This window comes from Cylas formicarius, unplaced genomic scaffold (assembly GCF_029955315.1).
Source record: "Cylas formicarius isolate icCylForm1 unplaced genomic scaffold, icCylForm1.1 PGA_scaffold_6__28_contigs__length_40554024, whole genome shotgun sequence".
In the NCBI taxonomy this organism is placed as follows: Eukaryota; Metazoa; Arthropoda; class Insecta; order Coleoptera; family Brentidae; genus Cylas; species Cylas formicarius.
This window is the reverse complement of record NW_026844347.1, coordinates 10,442,192-10,462,166: the sequence shown is the minus strand read 5'-3', so window position 1 is coordinate 10,462,166 and position 19,975 is coordinate 10,442,192. Positions and strand designations below refer to the sequence as shown.

The following is a 19,975-nucleotide window of genomic DNA, read 5'->3' as shown; positions in this document are numbered from 1 at the left end:
TTGCTCAAATTTGAATACATTATTGTATCTGGGGATACTTAAAATAGTTAGTCTACAATTCGCAATACAGGCTATCAAAGGCCTAAGAAATCGGATAATTGCGTCTTGTAACATGATAAGGAATAATTTCCAGCGTATTATTGATTCAATAATGCTCAAGATAAATGAACGTATTGTATCGCAAAATTCTATTCTTGATTTGCCTATTTGTTGTGGTTCATTTGAGTTACATTGTTTAGATAAAATGTTTTTCAAGACGGTATTGATTTATGACTAAATTATTTTTAAAATCTTTTTTTTACATGCTTTTACATTTTATTTTTTTCTTTGGAAAGTGTAAGTTTTACGAAAAAAATACAGTAGACAAAATGAATGGAGTTTTTTCTCAAAGTTAGTTCGTTAAAAAATAAAAAATAAGTCGATATTTTTTTAATAATAGTAATATTTTATTATATTATTATATTATTTTTCCGCCACGTTTGCAGCGCGATATCTCCCTAAAGGTTGTCTTTTGGTCCAACGTCCAAGAATCACCCCTTAAGTTTGAATAAGCGACTATAGTGATTTCGCAGATAAATGGTTTTGACAGCAATATGTTATGTGTTATAATTATTTGTAAAGATAATACGTAGTTGGCACTGGCCTTTTTGTAGATATAGGATTTTTTTTTATTTTCAAAAATTTAGTCTTAATTTCTCAAGTGAATACCAATAGTGCGTTGCTGATTTGTCAAATATTGTAACAACTCCTTATAATTCTTTGTTTAATAGATGACTTAAGCATGGTGCCGCTGCAAATGAATTATGTAATTTAGGTTGCCTTGTTGAAAAAAGTAGATTCAAATTCCATTAAAACAAGAAGGTAGCGTAAAGATTTTGGTTCCAGCAAATTTTTTGAAGGAACAGATAGTTAAAGACAAAAACACAAATAAATTGCGGAATAACTACCCTTTGGAAAGTTTTCTATACAAATTATAACTACTAATAATATTTAAATTATTTATATTTATTTCAAATTTGCAACATATTATTACAAAGTGTAATTACGTCAAACAAAAGTATGCTACAATATAATTATAGAATGAAATATCATCGAGTGTGTAAATAAAATCAAATTTTTAGGACTTGCTTTTGAGAGCACACCTATCTGGCAAAAGCAAATTAAGAAACTCGAATGTAAGCAATTACTAAATATCCTGAACCTTTAATCTCACACAAAATGGCGAGCAGATCCGAAAAGTTTTCTTCAAATATACAAAGCCCTCATACTGTCAAAACTAGGTGTTGCTTGGGTACTTTTCTAACAACACCAATCCAGAGGTTCTACTGTGGATCTGGATTGATGCCACTAAACCTACAAAGAAAAGTAGCGATGGCAAAATATATAACGACTGTAAAAACATATCCAAAAAAACGCTTTCTCCGATATACATGCTCACTCCAGTAGATGTATCACACGTGATTTAGCAGTAACAAAAATAGAGTATCTCGAAATAATTGAGGAAACAAGGGAACTAATAGGTGACGATGAAATCGCAATTGCAAACAAAACTTTACTTCGAAAAGCATTACCAGAAGTAATAAGTAACAAAATATAATCATATTATATAACCCAGACTGGAAGTAATACGAACTTTAACTTAAACATCTTAACGGCAAACCTCCATTTAAGTGTGATATATGTGAAGTAAATTTAACCGTAGTTGACATAATCAATGAATGTCAAATCTATGGTTTACAAAAGCAACAACATAAAATAAACTCAATTTTTTTAAGACAATTTGAAGAAAGAACAGATTAAACCCACACTGGCATATTTAAAAAAAACATTAATATATTTAACAATATATGGAAAAAAATATGGTTAGACTAGGGACATATCTGTATGTATGCAATACAGATTAACAGCTAAGGGACCTAGCAGGCGATGTTGCAGATTGGGGTGTGCCTTAGTGGGTAAAGCTTATTTAAGAGTTCTATTCCACATGTTTTTGACGGGAACAAAGTCGTCTACAGGTTGCAACATACATTTTTTTTTGCCCAGAAGCAATAATTTAGGTATAAAAATGTCAATCTGACAGATAACATCCCTAAATATATTTCTTTACAATCTAATCTTAATTACCTTTTAATTGATGCCCCACAAGCCAAGCTCTGCATTACGTTCTGAATCGATTTAAATCTCTCTAAAACGGAACGGAATTTCATTAAAATTGTTCAAAAGTTCTCGGATTAAGATATGAAAGCCCACTGTTTTTACGCCCGTAGAGTGGTTATGGCGACTAAAACTGCTAGGGCTAGGTTGGAGATTTTGCTTGAGAAACATGAGTACCAAATGTCGCATAAAAAATACCACATCTACCACTAGGTAGCACAGTTTGGGATTTTTAATGGCACGGCAAAGTAACTAACAATTATGAACATTTTTCTGCAGTTTTTATATTTTGCAAATCATAGAAATGAAAAAAATCCGTCTCTAAAAAACCATGTAACGTTTTTTTTTACAATTATGATAATAAATTTACCGAATACAATAAAAATTTTACCCCCGCCCCCTTCAAGTGTTCGCTCGCACTGTAATCTTGAAGACAAGAATTTTAAAAACTTGCATAACCTCATGAAACGGTTGTCGATCGCTGCACTATACCAGAAAACCTCTATAAAAGCAATCTGAAGCGACGTGGACAACAGATTTACGGAGAGTGAAGCAACTTTATATATTATTCTGCAAACTTTGCTATTATCGATCAAAAAATACCAAATAATTATTTGTTACCTTTGAACATTCGTCCCTGTTTTTGCATAACGTGAAAAAGTTCTCAAATACTTTCACGATCATAACTGAGGCAAGTATTCGGCATTCATAAGCAAGAAATCAAACGCGAACTTATTTAAGTTGACGCCGCTCGCGACGCACGAAAAATTAGTCCACCGTTTTGGTCGCCATTCGGCCGGTAATGGGTACCAATTTAGATAACAATAAACAATGTACGTATGAAATTGTTATCGGGTCCGCCCATATAAATGCACTATCTTCGCCGCACACCCCCGTTTTCCGGCCACACGCAATATGCACGAATTCGCTTAATCGGCGGAAATGGAAGAAAAATACATGCCGATTGACGTCAAGGCATTTATCTCGCTGCGAACGCGGACCATTGGCGGCGAACTCTGATGACGTAAAGAGCAACAAGTGGTCAATACCCCGATCCCGACATTAGAATCTTAAAACTGATCCAGTGAGTGGTTTAACATAGTGATAAATATTTATCCCACCAGATAACGAACTATATTTCGGATTGGGTCTCGAATTCATTCACGCGGGCATCGAACATTAGCGGCGATAAGGGACACTCTCGTTATGCCCATCGTTGCAGTAAGATCAAACGGTTGGAGAAGACGACGGGTGGTCCGCATGTGGTTTACCTGATTTTACGGGGGGTGTTGAATTCCGCCTTTGGAAGGATCGCCAGAATCTGGTTCAAGTTAGATTTTAGTTTGGACTCAGATTTGCAAATAACAATAATAATAAATAAAACTTTATTGTAATTAGGGAATTGGCAAAGTTGATGCAATGCTTCCTATCTTAACCACAAAAACGCATTGTCATGAACTAATATGCAACATTATGGCAATAGAGTAGATAATATAGATTAATAGAGCGCAGCGTGCGGAGTAAGTAGAATATAGTCGCTACGATTTGTGGTGGTATAGTCGGCAATAAAATGCCGGACAGAATAAAATAGATGGTTCATCTTGCTTCTGCTTATGTTTCAACAGATGTTGTTAAGCCCTAAATGTCCATGCAAGATAGGCGTCACTTATGATCACGATTATATTACTCGGGAGTTAGAGAGACAGAATCAGTTGTAGGCATTTATTAGTTTAACTATTACGCAAATGCACAGAGATAGATTCATGTTATTCAATCAGGGTGTTCGTTAATGATACGTGAATACTTAAGTAGGTAAATCTACATGAAAAAAATCATCATAATTTGCTAAATAAACTATTATCCGAAAACTCTGTCCATGCAATAAAAATTAAAACAATACCAAAAAAATCATACCGTATAACAGTTTGCCAAGAATAAATATACCAGTAAGCCATATTTAGTTTGTAATTTCGACGAAATATCGTTATCATCAGAGAGAAAATTGGAACTGCTACTACCAGAAAATGATCCGTAGTCTACATTAATAATAAGTGGCGGTCCGTTATATCTCTTTTTCCCAGTATTCTTCTATTTCTTCTTCTATTATGTTATATAACTGATCCAATTTTCTTTGGTAACTGCTGGGCCTCCAAACAGATACTACTGCAGCATCATCGTGGCTTGCCTCACTTACAATATTTTTATAAAAAAATATTTTGCATTGAGCCCACACAATTTTATGGCATTAAATATACAATGGTAGGCAGGCAATTTTAAAACGTGATGACCTATTTCAGCAATTATTTCGTCTGTAGCATACAGCAAGTTTGTTTTGTAATTTTTGTCAATTTTTAACAACTCACATTTGAAACCATTTTCTGGGTAATTCATGAGCTTTCTTGTCGATGCATTTGGCACACTTTAACTAAGTCTTTATGAAATAATTACAACCTGTTTTTAATACGTTTAGTCGTTCTATCTTATTTCTCCTTCTTACGAATTTTATGTTTAACCCCCAATTTACGAAGTTGTATGTTCTTAAGATTTGTCTCCCACAAATCGCTATCTCATTTGGCACCGATTGTTGCCAACGAGTCTAATGCTGTCTTGTTTGCACTTTTGACCTGTCCGTTTCCTCTCGCCATACCAACTGCCGTGGTCGATACCCTTATTCCTCTTTCTTACGAATTTTATGAAACTTAGCTCGCCATCTACGAACTTCCTTTCTTGTATTGTCACAGGAAGACGAAGAACGGGAACTACTTCTTGAAGTCCCACTAGATTCACTAGTTACACTTCGTGATCGGTATCTTTTACTACTTTACTACACTAAAAATAATAAGTTCGCTTGAAAGTCCTCCTTTCTGAAATAAATACTATTAAATACCTTTAATCGTGTAAGACGCATATTTTTTTAAGCTACCCTATAAAATTTTTGTACATACTACGCAATAAACAACCACTTGTGAGCCAGATGTTTTCTTAAAACCGCATTTTTGGCCGTCGCTCTATAAAAATATCGATTAGTAGAAGGGCAGTATTGGGGTGCAGTAACATTTTAAGAAATATCTTTCCGGCATTTCTCGGTTAACCGTGCATTCCAGTGTTGCGAGCTATTGCGAAGACTTAAAGGTGAGTGTTCCCACGAGTACAGCAGTTGAATTTCATGATGGTTTTGTTTTATTGGCCAAAATGCCAAAGTACCAAATGATTTATTGATCGGTTTCATTTTAATTTTTTTAAATATACCCAAGGAATTTAGTTAAATATTAAACTATTATAAACGTTCACTTTTGACAAAGCTTCTGGATTCCTCCCGCGTCGGTTTTTGCTGAGTGCAGTCCAGTTTCAGTCAAGCTCTGAAGAAGCCAACAGGATGATTGGCGAAACATCAGCAATTTCGACTCAGCAACAACCGATGCACGAGGAATCCAGAAGCTTTGTAAAAAGTATTACAGTAGCCTATGGAAGTTTCTTATTTTAAACGTTGTTACTTTGTTGGTTGAAAGTCGGGGCTACTGTCGAGTGTCTCTGCCCTTCAGTGTTGTTTATTGCACTGTCGTGTGTTGCTACCCTTCAGTGCCGGTGTGGTTATTTGCAACAGGATACTTCGCGTACCAACCTAAACTCAGTACCAGATTTTATGCAAAAAATATATGTTATCTGTGTTTTCTGGTGATATTAAGTAATATTAAGTTTGTTTTATGAATCTTAATATTCTTTGGTACAAAGGTTATTTTTTTAGTTTCAGATGGGAACCGTGTCACCGCGCTGACTGACTGATCACCATTCGTTTAGACCCAAAAACTTAATAAATATTCATTAAAAGAAATAAATATATGTATTATAAATTTTCAAATTAAAATTTTATTGTTCTGGTTACCCCCTCTTACAATCGTTCGGTCTTAACATTACGTGCACTGTGAAAGAATTGTGCTGTTACATTGAAAGCTTTTTAATAACTGAAAGACCTAAGCCCAATCTCATCATTTCGTGGGCCTCCAAAAGTAATACAAAACTAATAGTGTTTATAATATGCGAAGACGGGGTTGAGTCGCCGATAACGGACGCCGACGGCACGTTTCTAAGGTGATGAAAGGGTGCCGACGGTAATAATAATTAAACAGGGCCTTTTGAGGTTTGGCAGCAGTTTTCGAAAAATGCGACCCTCTTTGGTAGTGGAAACTACTGAAATTATCCGGTAATTGGTGCTATCTCTGCCATCGCAAATCGTACCGACTATAACAATCTTCCACAAAATAGGCCGTAATCACAGAAATTCTATGAAACAATAAGCATTAAGGTTATTGTCGGGGGAGTTACACTTAATATTGGATAAATTTCCTGATACAAGTTTTAAACCAAAAGCTCGAAAAAATTTTTAAGTCTGAAGAAAGTTTATTATACAATTTAGGAACTCGGAAGTGAACCAACTTTCAAACAATGTAGTGGTATGCGCTGGAGGCGCAATAACAAAATTATGTGATGTCTAAGATCTAGGTTATGTTCATCACAACTAAACATGCAAATAATAAGGACATTTATTATTAATTACTTTATTGAACACTAGCCTATGAAGAGTACGTCTGTCTACCATCGTGAGTCATTTAGTTTTGGTTAGTTAATTTATCACTCTACTACTCTCTGGCGCTAATGTAACACAATAATTCTGAATAAGCTGGATACTTTTCGTATCGTATTCTAGAAGGCAGAGAGAGAGAGAGAGAGAGAGAGAGAGAGTACCATTGAGTCACATACAATTTTAACGTTTAGTACGCTTTTTGGACTATATACTAAGATCAGCGAAAGATTTTTTTACACAATTATTTATATGGTCCGAAAATCTCATCTCAGTATCAATAGTCGAACCAAGATTCGTACCACAGGATCGTATTTGGGAGGAGTTACCCAAACACTTACTCGCAACAGACTCTGTATCTGAGACTTTCGTGGGTTTATAGAAAAACAATGCGCCTACGATACCCATATCAAAATATTTAAGTGGCATGTCAGTCTTTGACCCGCGTATCGTCAGCATAGAAATGAGGGCTGGAGTGCTTGGAAGCGCACCATATGGCACATGAACCGTTGAAGATAGATTAATTATCTTTTACTTTTACTATCTATGATCCGCATACTAAATATGATTTAATGAATCTTTGTAAGTTATTGCTTAAGCCCATAAATCCCAGAATACTTAAAAGGACAGTGATTGAGGCGATCGAATGCATTTGAATAGTTAAAAACAACGAGTGCAGTCAGCTCACCAGGGTCCGTTACCTCCATTATGTCATCGTCACTTTAAGCAATGCAGTTGTTGAAACCCGATTTATTGATGGTACTAATGCATACCCTACAACATGGAATCTTATCTGTCCGTCGAGAATTTTTTCTAATACCTTGGAAAGTGTGGGCAATATACTAATAGGTATCAATTGTTAGAGCTTAGTTGGAGAATCAACTTTAGGAAAACGTAAGACAGGAGTTGGTTTACAACAATCTGGAAATGTTCGGGAAGAGATGCAGGAGTTTATATGGACAAGGGAATAATAAAATTGTCAGTCATATGCCATCAGTTCCGATTGCAACAGACTCAATGGAATACGAAGTTGCGTCGACCTTTTTCGAAATGACCCACTCCTTCTTTCCTTTGATGTTTGTAAAAGCCCAGTGTGGCCGTCTCACGCACGAAAAAGTGGGCAGCACTCTTCGTCACTTACGCTACCCAAAAAAAAAACAAATACTACTAAGGAACTCCCAAAAACCATATTCAAGGTTGAAGTAGAGAAAACAACCCTGTTTCCCATCGCACATGTCCCAGATATTTAATTGGGCCTTTGGAGAACCACTTGAGAAAGCTAAGAGAGCGCAACTTGAGACAGTCGGAAAGATATAAAACTACAACATACAACATACTGGATGGGAAAAAATGAATAAATTTGAAATTTAGGGTATTTAGGAATAGGGTATATGAATGAAGCTATATTCTGAAGTTTGCAATAAGAGAATAGCACTTCCGGTTTTACGGAAAGTTAGACAAACTTTATTATTTCTTCCATTTTCTCATCACCTTTTAATTTATCTAAGAACTCCGGTTTATGGGGCTTGACTTTAGCATTACTAATATTCAGCCGAGATGATAATCCTGAAGGTTTACGTGTAGATTTGCTTGATTTTACGCTAATAAAGTAAAAAATTGATCAATAAATGGCAGTACATGTTCGGACACGAAGAGAACGACTTGCAAAAATATTGTCAAAAATTGTTGACGTGGAAACAGCTTTATAGCAGTGACATCGAACGGCTCAATGTTATAAATAACTCAGTTCTCGACTTTTACAAATTAACGCCAGAAATAACTAATAATATCGTAATTTACCGATATAATTAATAAGTGTTTTGGCTAAGTGTTGGTTAGTATTAATGAATATAAATTTACAAGGTTGGCAGTGACGTGAATTCAGCAGGAATATCTTTCGATGTTTTTGTCAGATCGTCAAGTCGGTGAAAGATACTTAGATTGCATCCTCTAAGCGAGGCTATAACGATAAATTAGAATTAGTTATGAAAATGAACTGGTCTGTTGTTCGTTAGCCGCTTCTCAACACCACGCCAACCAATTGATTCCCCTGTACTTCGAGAATGAAAACCATCAAATGTAATTATGGGTTATTATTGAATATTTACACGGCACTAAATCAAGTCCAATATACAAATTATGGGCGTTTTTTCCATCATTCTAACTGGTAACAGTATCGTCCTCAAATCTAAAGTCCTATACATTTTTTTTTTTTAATTTTCTCTGAAATCCACCTACGAAATATAAGAAAAAGATATATGGATTAAAAAAGTAAGCTTTATTTGAGTTTTATATAAATATACTATTGTGTTTTTAAAAAAGATTGGACGTAGTTTAAGAAACCTGGTCTTAACAATCTTACATATGATATGTCTAGTTCTTAGTGATACCGCCACTGTGCGTGAAATTATTTATTGTGTATAAACTAATCTTAAATCTAAAAGGACAAAGAAAAGGATAAGACTCGTCAGTACGGATAACCCGACGCCAATCGAAGTTGCCGAAGTATCACCTGGAGACCATCATAATATAAATCGCAGTGTGATGATAGTTGATTGAAGGTAACACAGATCTTGTAAACAGGGTTCTGAAAATGGTTATCGGACCTGGGTAACTGCGATAAGGAAGTTGATTGATGTCTCCCTTCCAGCCGCGGCACATGAAAACTTAATTGTTCCAAAAGAAACGGACAATCGTCTCCGTAATGAACTAACTTGTAGAGAAATGAAACAGATTGCAAGTCTCTGGGCAGGTTCAGAAGCAGTACAGCGAACCCTCCCAGCAGAAGATCGTGATCAACTCCCCTGTCAGGATAGGACCCCTCCTCCCTTAACATTAGATACTTCAGTAACCTTCACCGCACACTCTCAATGGACTGAGGGTGGCAGTTATATATTAGTGACCATACCAGCGAGTCAAGTTTGGACCTAACGTAACAGTTAAATAACAATTTAACAATAGCTGAGCTACAAAAAAAGTGCCTGCAATTTCTTATCACGAATCCTAAAATTTTAGTAATGTGAGGTACAAAAGAGAACGTCCGGTCAAATAAAATCCCCAGATCCTTCATAGTGGCAAGTCTAGTCAGGACAGTACCATCTATATTGTAATTAAAGACTATAGGAGTTTTTATGAAAAAATTTATTTTTTTTACACCAGTGACTGAGAATATTGATGTTGTCCTGGAGAGTCATGCAGTCTGTGCCGGTTTTAATGCACTGATATAGTTTTAGGCCATCTGCATAGGCAAGCTTCTTGCAGATGATCAAATATATGAGATCGTCTATAAATATATTGAACAAAAGTCGTCCAAGCTTAGAACTTTGAACGAGAAGTTGGAACAAAAGGAACTGATCGAAACCATTCAATCTCAACAAACTGTCGACGATTCACCAGATAGGACCTCTATATTCAGCGAATCGGAGAAACGAAATTTTTGAAATACATTTTCAATCAGTAAGTGATGACCTATGTGGTCAGACGCTTTATGGAAGTCAGTGTATATAACGTCAACTTGACCTTGCTTGTTCAGGGAGTCACAGGGAACATAAGTTGGTGATACATGATCTTTTCGCATAAAAACCATGTTGTGGCGTAGATAATTTATTTCTAATTATATCTTAGAAAAGTTCCACAAGATCGAAATAGGTCGGTAGTTTTCAACTACGGAAGGATCACCTTTTTTTGAGAATAGGATAAAATTTGACAATTGTCCAAGGTTTTGGATAAACATTTCATTCAAGTACCTGGTTAAAAATGTGACATAAAGGGCACGCAGTGCGTGGGAACAGTCTCTCACGATAAAACTTGATATGCCATCAAGACTAGCGGTATTTTGTAAGCTTAGGTATGTTGTCTAGATCGGGTATATAGATAAATCAAAATACAAAGAAACTATCAAACTCAACATGGGCCCCAAAGAAATTCGAAGACTTACAAGAAAACTGCTGAAAACAAGAAAAATAATTTTTGTAATACAACAACTAAGGGTTTGGAGTAACTGCCCTTGAGAATCATTATCCGAACGTTTTAATACTGAACTTTACTTCTAGATTTAGTTTTAAATAACAATAAACAATAACACAAACCAAACAATAAACCAAGACTAATGGTGCTGCAGAATGAACATCAGAAATTTTTTCCAACAAAAGCAAAAGAAATTTTCTTTATCCATTTAACAACAAAAACATTGATATCCCTAAATAATTAAAAACAAAGACCTACAAACCTAAAATAAAAATAACCAAAACTAACTTTTACGGAAAAGGAATTGAACAAGAATTCAGAATAACGAAAACACCAGAACGAACACTAAGAAATATTGAGCAGCGAAAGAGGGGCCTCGCCTGTGGAACTTCAGAGGTTATTGTAATAAACTTGGATTTCGAGTTATTTCTTTTAACACACTGCGAGTTGTTAGAAACGTAAGTAGTGACCCGCCTCAATAGTTCACCGTGTACACCGACACTCTCAGGTTACACAAGCACTGTTGGAATAGGCAATTTATCAAATGGTTTGGAATTATAAGTGTACACGTCGAATTTTTTTATTTTTCCATAAAATTTACCTCTTAAATGTTTTCAATACTCTACTCCAAAGCTATTACGACTACTGTGCCGATTAGTAAGAAGACAAGTCAACCGCTGGGTTCATTATTTATTAAAATGTTTCGACATAGCCAATAATAGCATTCAAATTTATATTTGGCTTTATCTATGGTAAAGGAGCTATCAATTGAGTATTACCTACCACAGTTTGCGTCATATAAAAATTCTTATTCAACAGAAATATATCATTACAATAATTCATGTTTTTGAGTTTGTACGTTTGTGAATAAAATGATCTACTTGTATGACCTTGCCCTTTTCTATGACGGAAATACCCTTTCAAAATTGAATAGCCAGAGACGTATCTAACTGGAACAAAATTTGATACGAACTTATTGAAACCAGACGTCGTGCCATAAAAATCACTTTTTTTTCTCCGGGACTACAAATTGCGTCAACTTTATTTTTGGACATAAATTGGACGTATGCTAATTTTTCACAAAAATTTAAATTTTATGATTTTAACGTCTTGGCTGCGTCGTTAGGGAAATTATTATTAAAACGCGAATTTATATATTATACTCGTCCAACTGTCCGTACCATCGATACCGACTAAATAGTTGTAAATGTTGTCTTCTCCACAATCGTTACCAAAATTTTTAGAAATTCGACTACAAATGGACAGAATGACCTGTTGAATTGCAAATGCGGTGCGTGCAATGTACGATTTATCAACAACCGATGCAGAAGCAAATCAGAAGATTTGTAAATAATAACAAAAAAAATGATTAATATAAATTATTAGCGTAATGATGCAGAAGTTTCTAAAATAGTGCTAACGTTTTGTTTTCTTTAACACGAATAGCTAGAATAATTTTTGAATTGTCTAGTTCCGCTTTTAAGGCTACTTTCCTAGGATGCATCCAAATATCCTCTCCATTTTTTATTGTTTGTTTTATATATCTTTATTCTCTTTTTGTCAATTCTAATGTACGCGTTTATGATATCGTGGAAGCTCTTTAAGGGACCTTTTTAAAACCCTTCCTTTTTGTTGAAAATTTCCCCTACAATATTTCTTCATTTTTAATAAAAATATTGGTATAAACGACAATATTTTTAAATCATAGCTAACTTCACAAACGTAACTATAATAATAATACATAGGAACAAAGTATACACGAGATGAATTAGTTATTGCCAATGTTAAAGACTTATTCATTCAGTAACATTGAAAATGGTGTGCCAAAGGTATTCCGGTAAAGTATTCATAAAAAGGGACAAATTTTATTTTAATAGAATATTAATTAGGCATTACAACACACAATACATAAGTCCTTTATAAGTGCTATACGATTTAGTTCTCAATATATGGAGTTACGCGAAGAAAAGTTACTGTGCTATTTTTGCCATTTTTGTAAATTTACTTGTCAGGCTGAGTTAACGAAAGAGTAAAGTTAATTATCTCATTGGTTTCAAAAGTTACGACAAAATGAGGAATACAAAAGTTATAAAGATTATTAGGATGCACAATTTAAAATGATTTTAAAGAATACAGGGAGGTTGAGAAAACCATGAAGAATAAAACATACAGTTTTTTAAAAGGAACACCCAATTTTTAAATTTACTTTTGAATTCATTTTAAAATTCCCCAACTTTTTTATTAAAAACAATAATTAAATTTTTCGAAAAAAAGAACTAGCTCTCACACATGCAAGAAAAATTACGATGGCAACATTATTTTTAAAAATAGATCACTCATATTTGATATTAGCGTTACTCATAGAAGATATATTGTAATTCTAAATGAAGCTAGTGAAAATCGATCATGTGACTTAACACCACCAAATGTTTTTTGTTAAAGATCGTGTTTATGTGAATCCCCTTACAACACCAGAAAATATGGAAGCGTATATTTTTGAACATTTATTGCGAAATAATAATAATTAAGAATAGCATGGGTTAATTTGTAGGAATATTAGTAATTATATATATATATATATATATATATATATATATATATATATATATATATATATATATATATATATATATATATATATATATATATATATATATATATATATATATATATATATATATATATATATATATATATATATATATATATATATATATATATATATGTTTAGCTTTTGGTTCTTGGGTTATAGGTCTTTGTATTAAAAGCGATTAAAATTTTTTTTGTCCATATATTGACGTTTCGGTCTTCTATGACCTTCTCCAGAAAGGGGTACAGTCTAAAATTATGTTATAGTACAGTTCTTTTTTTTTTACATATACACAACGGAATTACAAAGAACCTTACCAAAAAGAGACAAACACAAATCTTAAAATTGAAGAGGTAGCATCATATGAAAGTTTATACTTTAAAAGCGTTTGGTTTTGTCATAGTGCCTAGAAATATTATTGTTTTGGTTTTTTCCAACTATGAGAATAAAAAAGTCATACCCTTGATAAAAGATAAAAGTCCAACAAAAAATGATTTGTATACGGCACTCACAGACATAATACACACAAATTTAACGAAACAGTTAAAATATATATAAGAGTTTAAAATAATAATAATAATAATAATACCGATACGCGAGGTTTGCTCGCGTCGACGTTACTGTAAAAACATCGTACGATGCACGATTGTTTTGGTGCAAGGTTCAGAGGATATACAGAGTGTTTTTGTTAATTTATAATTTTTTTCTTTTATTTATTTTAAATTATTTTTATAATTTTATATTAATATATCCCTATGTTGTTACTTCCATTGTTGTTTTATTTCAGAATGTTGCAATATAACTTACTGAGATTGTTGGTGTCTGTTTTCGAATTTATAGAGTTCTTATTTTTTTGGATCTCAACCATTTCCAGAATTTCCCTTTTTTTTGTATTATTTTCGGTTTTTAGAATTTTTACTTTCGCAAAGTTGAAAGAATGCTTGGTTTTCGCGCAATGACTCTTCAGGGCAGTCGTATTTTTTTTGTCGTATTTGTGACCATTAATTCTGTTTTTAAGATACTGGCTTGTTTGACCGATGTACACACCCTCACAATCGTTGCAAGGTATCTCGTAAATGACGTGACTCTTCTTTTCGTCCGGTATCTTGTCTTTTAATTTACTGAAAATGTTTTTTACCAAATTGTATCCTTTGTGAGCAATAGTAATGTTGTGATTCATAAAAATTTTGCTAAAATTTTCGGACATACTGGGTATATAAGGAAGCGAAAGATAATTTTTTTTTTGTTTTTGTTGGGTGTTGCTTTTTTGTTTAGTTTGGTTATAGAATAGGTGTATACGTTTTTTGAAAATGGTGTTAATTAATCGTTCCGGATAGTTATTTAGTTTTAATGCTTGTTTTGCTTTAGTAATCGATTTTTCTCTGAAATCCGGATCAGAGAGTTTAATTGCACGGTCAGCCAAGCCAATAATTACGGATTTTTTTTGCGATATAGGGTGCTGGGAGTTAAAATTAACGTATCTGGAAGACCAGGTCACTTTAGTGTACCACTCGGTTTTAATTCCTTTTTTTAAATTATGAAGGGTTAAATCTAAAAAGTTGATTTTACTTTGGGACTCTATTTCTATTGTAAATTGTAATTTCTGATTGTAGCTGTTGAAGAGTTGAAGAATTTCGTGTTGTTTGTTTTTTGGTATTGCCGTTATGCAATCGTCTACGTATCTGTAGAAAAAAGGTATGTCAAAAAGGGCATTGCTAAGGACCGACTCCTCCAAATCTTCCAGTACAATTTGTGCGATGGCGCTGGAAATTGAAACTCCCATGGCGCATCCGTCGATTTGTTGATAAAAAACTTTGTTGTATGCAAAATAGGTTGATTTTAGTGTTATTTCGACTGCTTCTAAAAAGTCATCGAGCGGAATGTCGGTAAAGGTTTTGATGTTATCCCATTTTTTGATGATTACTTGCTTAGCAATATTTATTGGAATGTTGGTGTATAGAGAAGCAACATCTAATGAAACTAGGATGTAATCGTTGGGTAGAGAAATATTTTTAATTTTGTTTTTGAAATCAAAAGAGTCTTTAATATAGTATCTATTTTTATGTATAACGTTTTGCAAGATGTTCTTTAAAAATTTTGAGAGTTTTTCAAATGGTGATTGGATACATGATACTATTGGTCTTAGAGGGATGGATTCCTTGTGAAGCTTGGGTAATCCATAAATTCTGGGTGGCTGAGAATTAAGAATTTTTAAGCTTTGCGCTGTGCTATGGGAAATGTATAACTTTTTTTCCCAGGAGGACACTAAGTCGTTGTTCTTTCTCTGAAAAATAGCTGTTGGGTCGTTTTTCATTTCTCTGTAGGTGGTATTGTCTTTTAGTAGATCTAGCATTTTTTTGTCATACTGAGCGTCCGTCATAATAACTGTTTTATTTGTTTTATCTGGTATCAAAATTTTGAGTTCTTTATGTTGTTTCAGGAAACGTTCTGTTTTTTTAATTTTAGCGCATAGTTTTGAATTTTGTTTATTTTGATCTGTTTTTTTTGGTTTTTTGTTGAATTTATTTTTGTAATTAGTTATTATATTGCAACATTCCGATCGCACCCCGTCCCTAGTTTGAGTGTTAAGACCGTTTAAGGAAGTTTCTATACCTGCAATTGTCACCGATTGGTAACTGATCGGCTCGTTCTAACGGTGTAGCAAAATTTGGACCAAGACTCAAAACTTCATTTACGTATTCCGGAATAACGGTCTCTGTTAGATTTTCCACCCAATCGGTGACACAAATATCTGGATTTTTGTTTTTTTTGTATAATTGTTCGAATTTCTTAATGTTTTTGTTTTTAATTTTTTGGAACAAGAATTCGGTTTTTTTTGTTTGTCTGTCGATCAAAATTGTTGATATGTTTGCAGGGACTAGAGTGGTGAGCTTTTCTATAAAACCGTCAATTTGCCTTTGTAGTTTTGAGATATTTTTAGTTGTGTCCGTGATTAAAAGATTTATTGTATTTAGCACAAAATTTCCTTAAACGGTATTAACACTCAAACTAGGGACGGGGTGCGATCGGAATGTTGCAATATAATAACTAATTACAAAAATAAATTCAACAAAAAACCAAAAAAAACAGATCAAAATAAACAAAATTCAAAACTATGCGCTAAAATTAAAAAAACAGAACGTTTCCTGAAACAACATAAAGAACTCAAAATTTTGATACCAGATAAAACAAATAAAACAGTTATTATGACGGACGCTCAGTATGACAAAAAAATGCTAGATCTACTAAAAGACAATACCACCTACAGAGAAATGAAAAACGACCCAACAGCTATTTTTCAGAGAAAGAACAACGACTTAGTGTCCTCCTGGGAAAAAAAGTTATACATTTCCCATAGCACAGCGCAAAGCTTAAAAATTCTTAATTCTCAGCCACCCAGAATTTATGGATTACCCAAGCTTCACAAGGAATCCATCCCTCTAAGACCAATAGTATCATGTATCCAATCACCATTTGAAAAACTCTCAAAATTTTTAAAGAACATCTTGCAAAACGTTATACATAAAAATAGATACTATATTAAAGACTCTTTTGATTTCAAAAACAAAATTAAAAATATTTCTCTACCCAACGATTACATCCTAGTTTCATTAGATGTTGCTTCTCTATACACCAACATTCCAATAAATATTGCTAAGCAAGTAATCATCAAAAAATGGGATAACATCAAAACCTTTACCGACATTCCGCTCGATGACTTTTTAGAAGCAGTCGAAATAACACTAAAATCAACCTATTTTGCATACAACAAAGTTTTTTATCAACAAATCGACGGATGCGCCATGGGAGTTTCAATTTCCAGCGCCATCGCACAAATTGTACTGGAAGATTTGGAGGAGTCGGTCCTTAGCAATGCCCTTTTTGACATACCTTTTTTCTACAGATACGTAGACGATTGCATAACGGCAATACCAAAAAACAAACAACACGAAATTCTTCAACTCTTCAACAGCTACCATCAGAAATTACAATTTACAATAGAAATAGAGTCCCAAAGTAAAATCAACTTTTTAGATTTAACCCTTCATAATTTAAAAAAAGGAATTAAAACCGAGTGGTACACTAAAGTGACCTGGTCTTCCAGATACGTTAATTTTAACTCCCAGCACCCTATATCGCAAAAAAAATCCGTATTTATTGACTTGGCTGACCGTGCAATTAAACTCTCTGATCCGGATTTCAGAGAAAAATCGATTACTAAAGCAAAACAAGCATTAAAACTAAATAACTATCCGGAACGATTAATTAACACCATTTTCAAAAAACGTATACACCTATTCTATAACCAAACTAAACAAAAAAGCAACACCCAACAAAAACAAAAAAAAAATTATCTTTCGCTTCCTTATATACCCAGTATGTCCGAAAATTTTAGCAAAATTTTTATGAATCACAACATTACTATTGCTCACAAAGGATACAATTTGGTAAAAAACATTTTCAGTAAATTAAAAGACAAGATACCGGACGAAAAGAAGAGTCACGTCATTTACGAGATACCTTGCAACGATTGTGAGGGTGTGTACATCGGTCAAACAAGCCAGTATCTTAAAAACAGAATTAATGGTCACAAATACGACAAAAAAAATACGACTGCCCTGAAGAGTCATTGCGCGAAAACCAAGCATTCTTTCAACTTTGCGAAAGTAAAAATTCTAAAAACCGAAAATAATACAAAAAAAAGGGAAATTCTGGAAATGGTTGAGATCCAAAAAAATAAGAACTCTATAAATTCGAAAACAGACACCAACAATCTCAGTAAGTTATATTGCAACATTCTGAAATAAAACAACAATGGAAGTAACAACATAGGGATATATTAATATAAAATTATAAAAATAATTTAAAATAAATAAAAGAAAAAAATTATAAATTAACAAAAACACTCTGTATATCCTCTGAACCTTGCACCAAAACAATCGTGCATCGTACGATGTTTTTACAGTAACGTCGACGCGAGCAAACCTCGCGTATCGGTATTATTATTATTATTATTATTTTAAACTCTTATATATATTTTAACTGTTTCGTTAAATTTGTGTGTATTATGTGTGTGAGTGCCGTATACAAATCATTTTTTGTTGGACTTTTATCTTTTATCAAGGGTATGACTTTTTTATTCTCATAGTTGGAAAAAACCAAAACAATAATATTTCTAGGCACTATGACAAAACCAAACGCTTTTAAAGTATAAACTTTCATATGATGCTACCTCTTCAATTTTAAGATTTGTGTTTGTCTCTTTTTGGTAAGGTTCTTTGTAATTCCGTTGTGTATATGTAAAAAAAAAAGAACTGTACTATAACATAATTTTAGACTGTACCCCTTTCTGAAGAAGGTCATAGAAGACCGAAACGTCAATATATGGACAAAAAAAATTTTAATCGCTTTTAATACAAAGACCTATAACCCAAGAACCAAAAGCTAAACATAAATATAGAGAAGGTCTAAGAAAAAACAAAATATAAACAATATATATATATATATATATATATATATATATATATATATATATATATATATATATATATATATATATATATATATATATATATATATATATATATATTATAGTCATAGTCTTAGATCGAAAGAAGAAATATTCGAAAAGTTGCAATAAATCACATACTTAATAAAAGTTGTAGGGTTTTGTAGGATCTTTCAGAAACAATAATGATATTATCATGTGCCATTTAATATGTTCACTAATTTTCAACATTTTAAATTCCATCATCTTCGAATAAGGCTAATATTAAATATGATATGATATGACAGGTTTACAAAGTTAAACTTTTTAACAGATGCTTTTAAAACTGATTTTCTATATTTTTGCTAGGGTGATTTCAAAAATTCTATGCATTTATTCGTATCAAGTAAGTTTTTTTTGCAAATATTAAATGAAAAAGATACTTCCAAAACATTTTTTTTATTCAGTAAAAAAAGAAAAAAACTTTACTCAGACTTTTTTTGAGTGAAATCTACGTCTTTTTGCCAGAAAGCTGCATTGTCCGGATATTCGGCTGTGTGTTTTTAACGGCATATGCCGTTTCAACATCTAGCAATATATATATATATATATATATATATATATATATATATATATATATATATATATATATATATATATATATATATATATATATATATATATATATATATATATATATATATATATATATATATATATATTATAATATAATTTTACAATAATTTTAAACTGTTGTTCAACAAACTGTTTTAGACAAACCCCCAATTTTGTTGGGCTTAGAAAGCGGCGGGCTAATTTTTAACTGTTGGTCTTATATAAGTTACCACTAATAACATTCTTTACTACAGTGACGAAAATTTATGGTAACGTGCTTAAATTCTGGAGTTTACTTCCAGACGTTTCATACTTTCATAAGGAAGTTTTCGGCATTGCATGGAACGTGTGATAAGTAGTGGTATCCTAGCCTACTTCATTAACTCAGAAAATTAAGATCGTATCAACCAGCTTTCTAATTTTAATAGAACACCCTATACAATATTCCTTTTTTGGATTCCGCTTGAAATTCTAGATAAATTTCCAATCGTTTTCGACAAAATTAAAATTTTATGTAAAATAAAGGAGTTTTTAGGCTCAAAAATGATTAACAACTTTTCCTATAAGGGAAAGATATTTTGGA

The 19,975-nt window shown here is 32.8% G+C and overlaps 1 protein-coding gene across 3 annotated transcripts in view; it reads right to left on the bottom strand.

The window, feature by feature from the left end:
* Positions 1-19,975, bottom strand: part of LOC132703929 (inositol-trisphosphate 3-kinase homolog) — a 177,995-nt gene that overhangs the window by 101,201 nt on the left and 56,819 nt on the right. Inside the window, exon 1 of one of the 3 annotated variants that reach the window (XM_060673476.1) lies at positions 2,776-2,978. The exons of the other annotated variants lie outside the window; for them this stretch is intronic. Within the exon in view, the coding sequence (XP_060529459.1) occupies positions 2,776-2,838 (63 nt within the window). The 5' untranslated portion in view covers positions 2,839-2,978. Of the gene's footprint in view, positions 1-2,775; positions 2,979-19,975 lie in introns of those variants that run through there. 3 annotated transcript variants of the gene reach the window in all.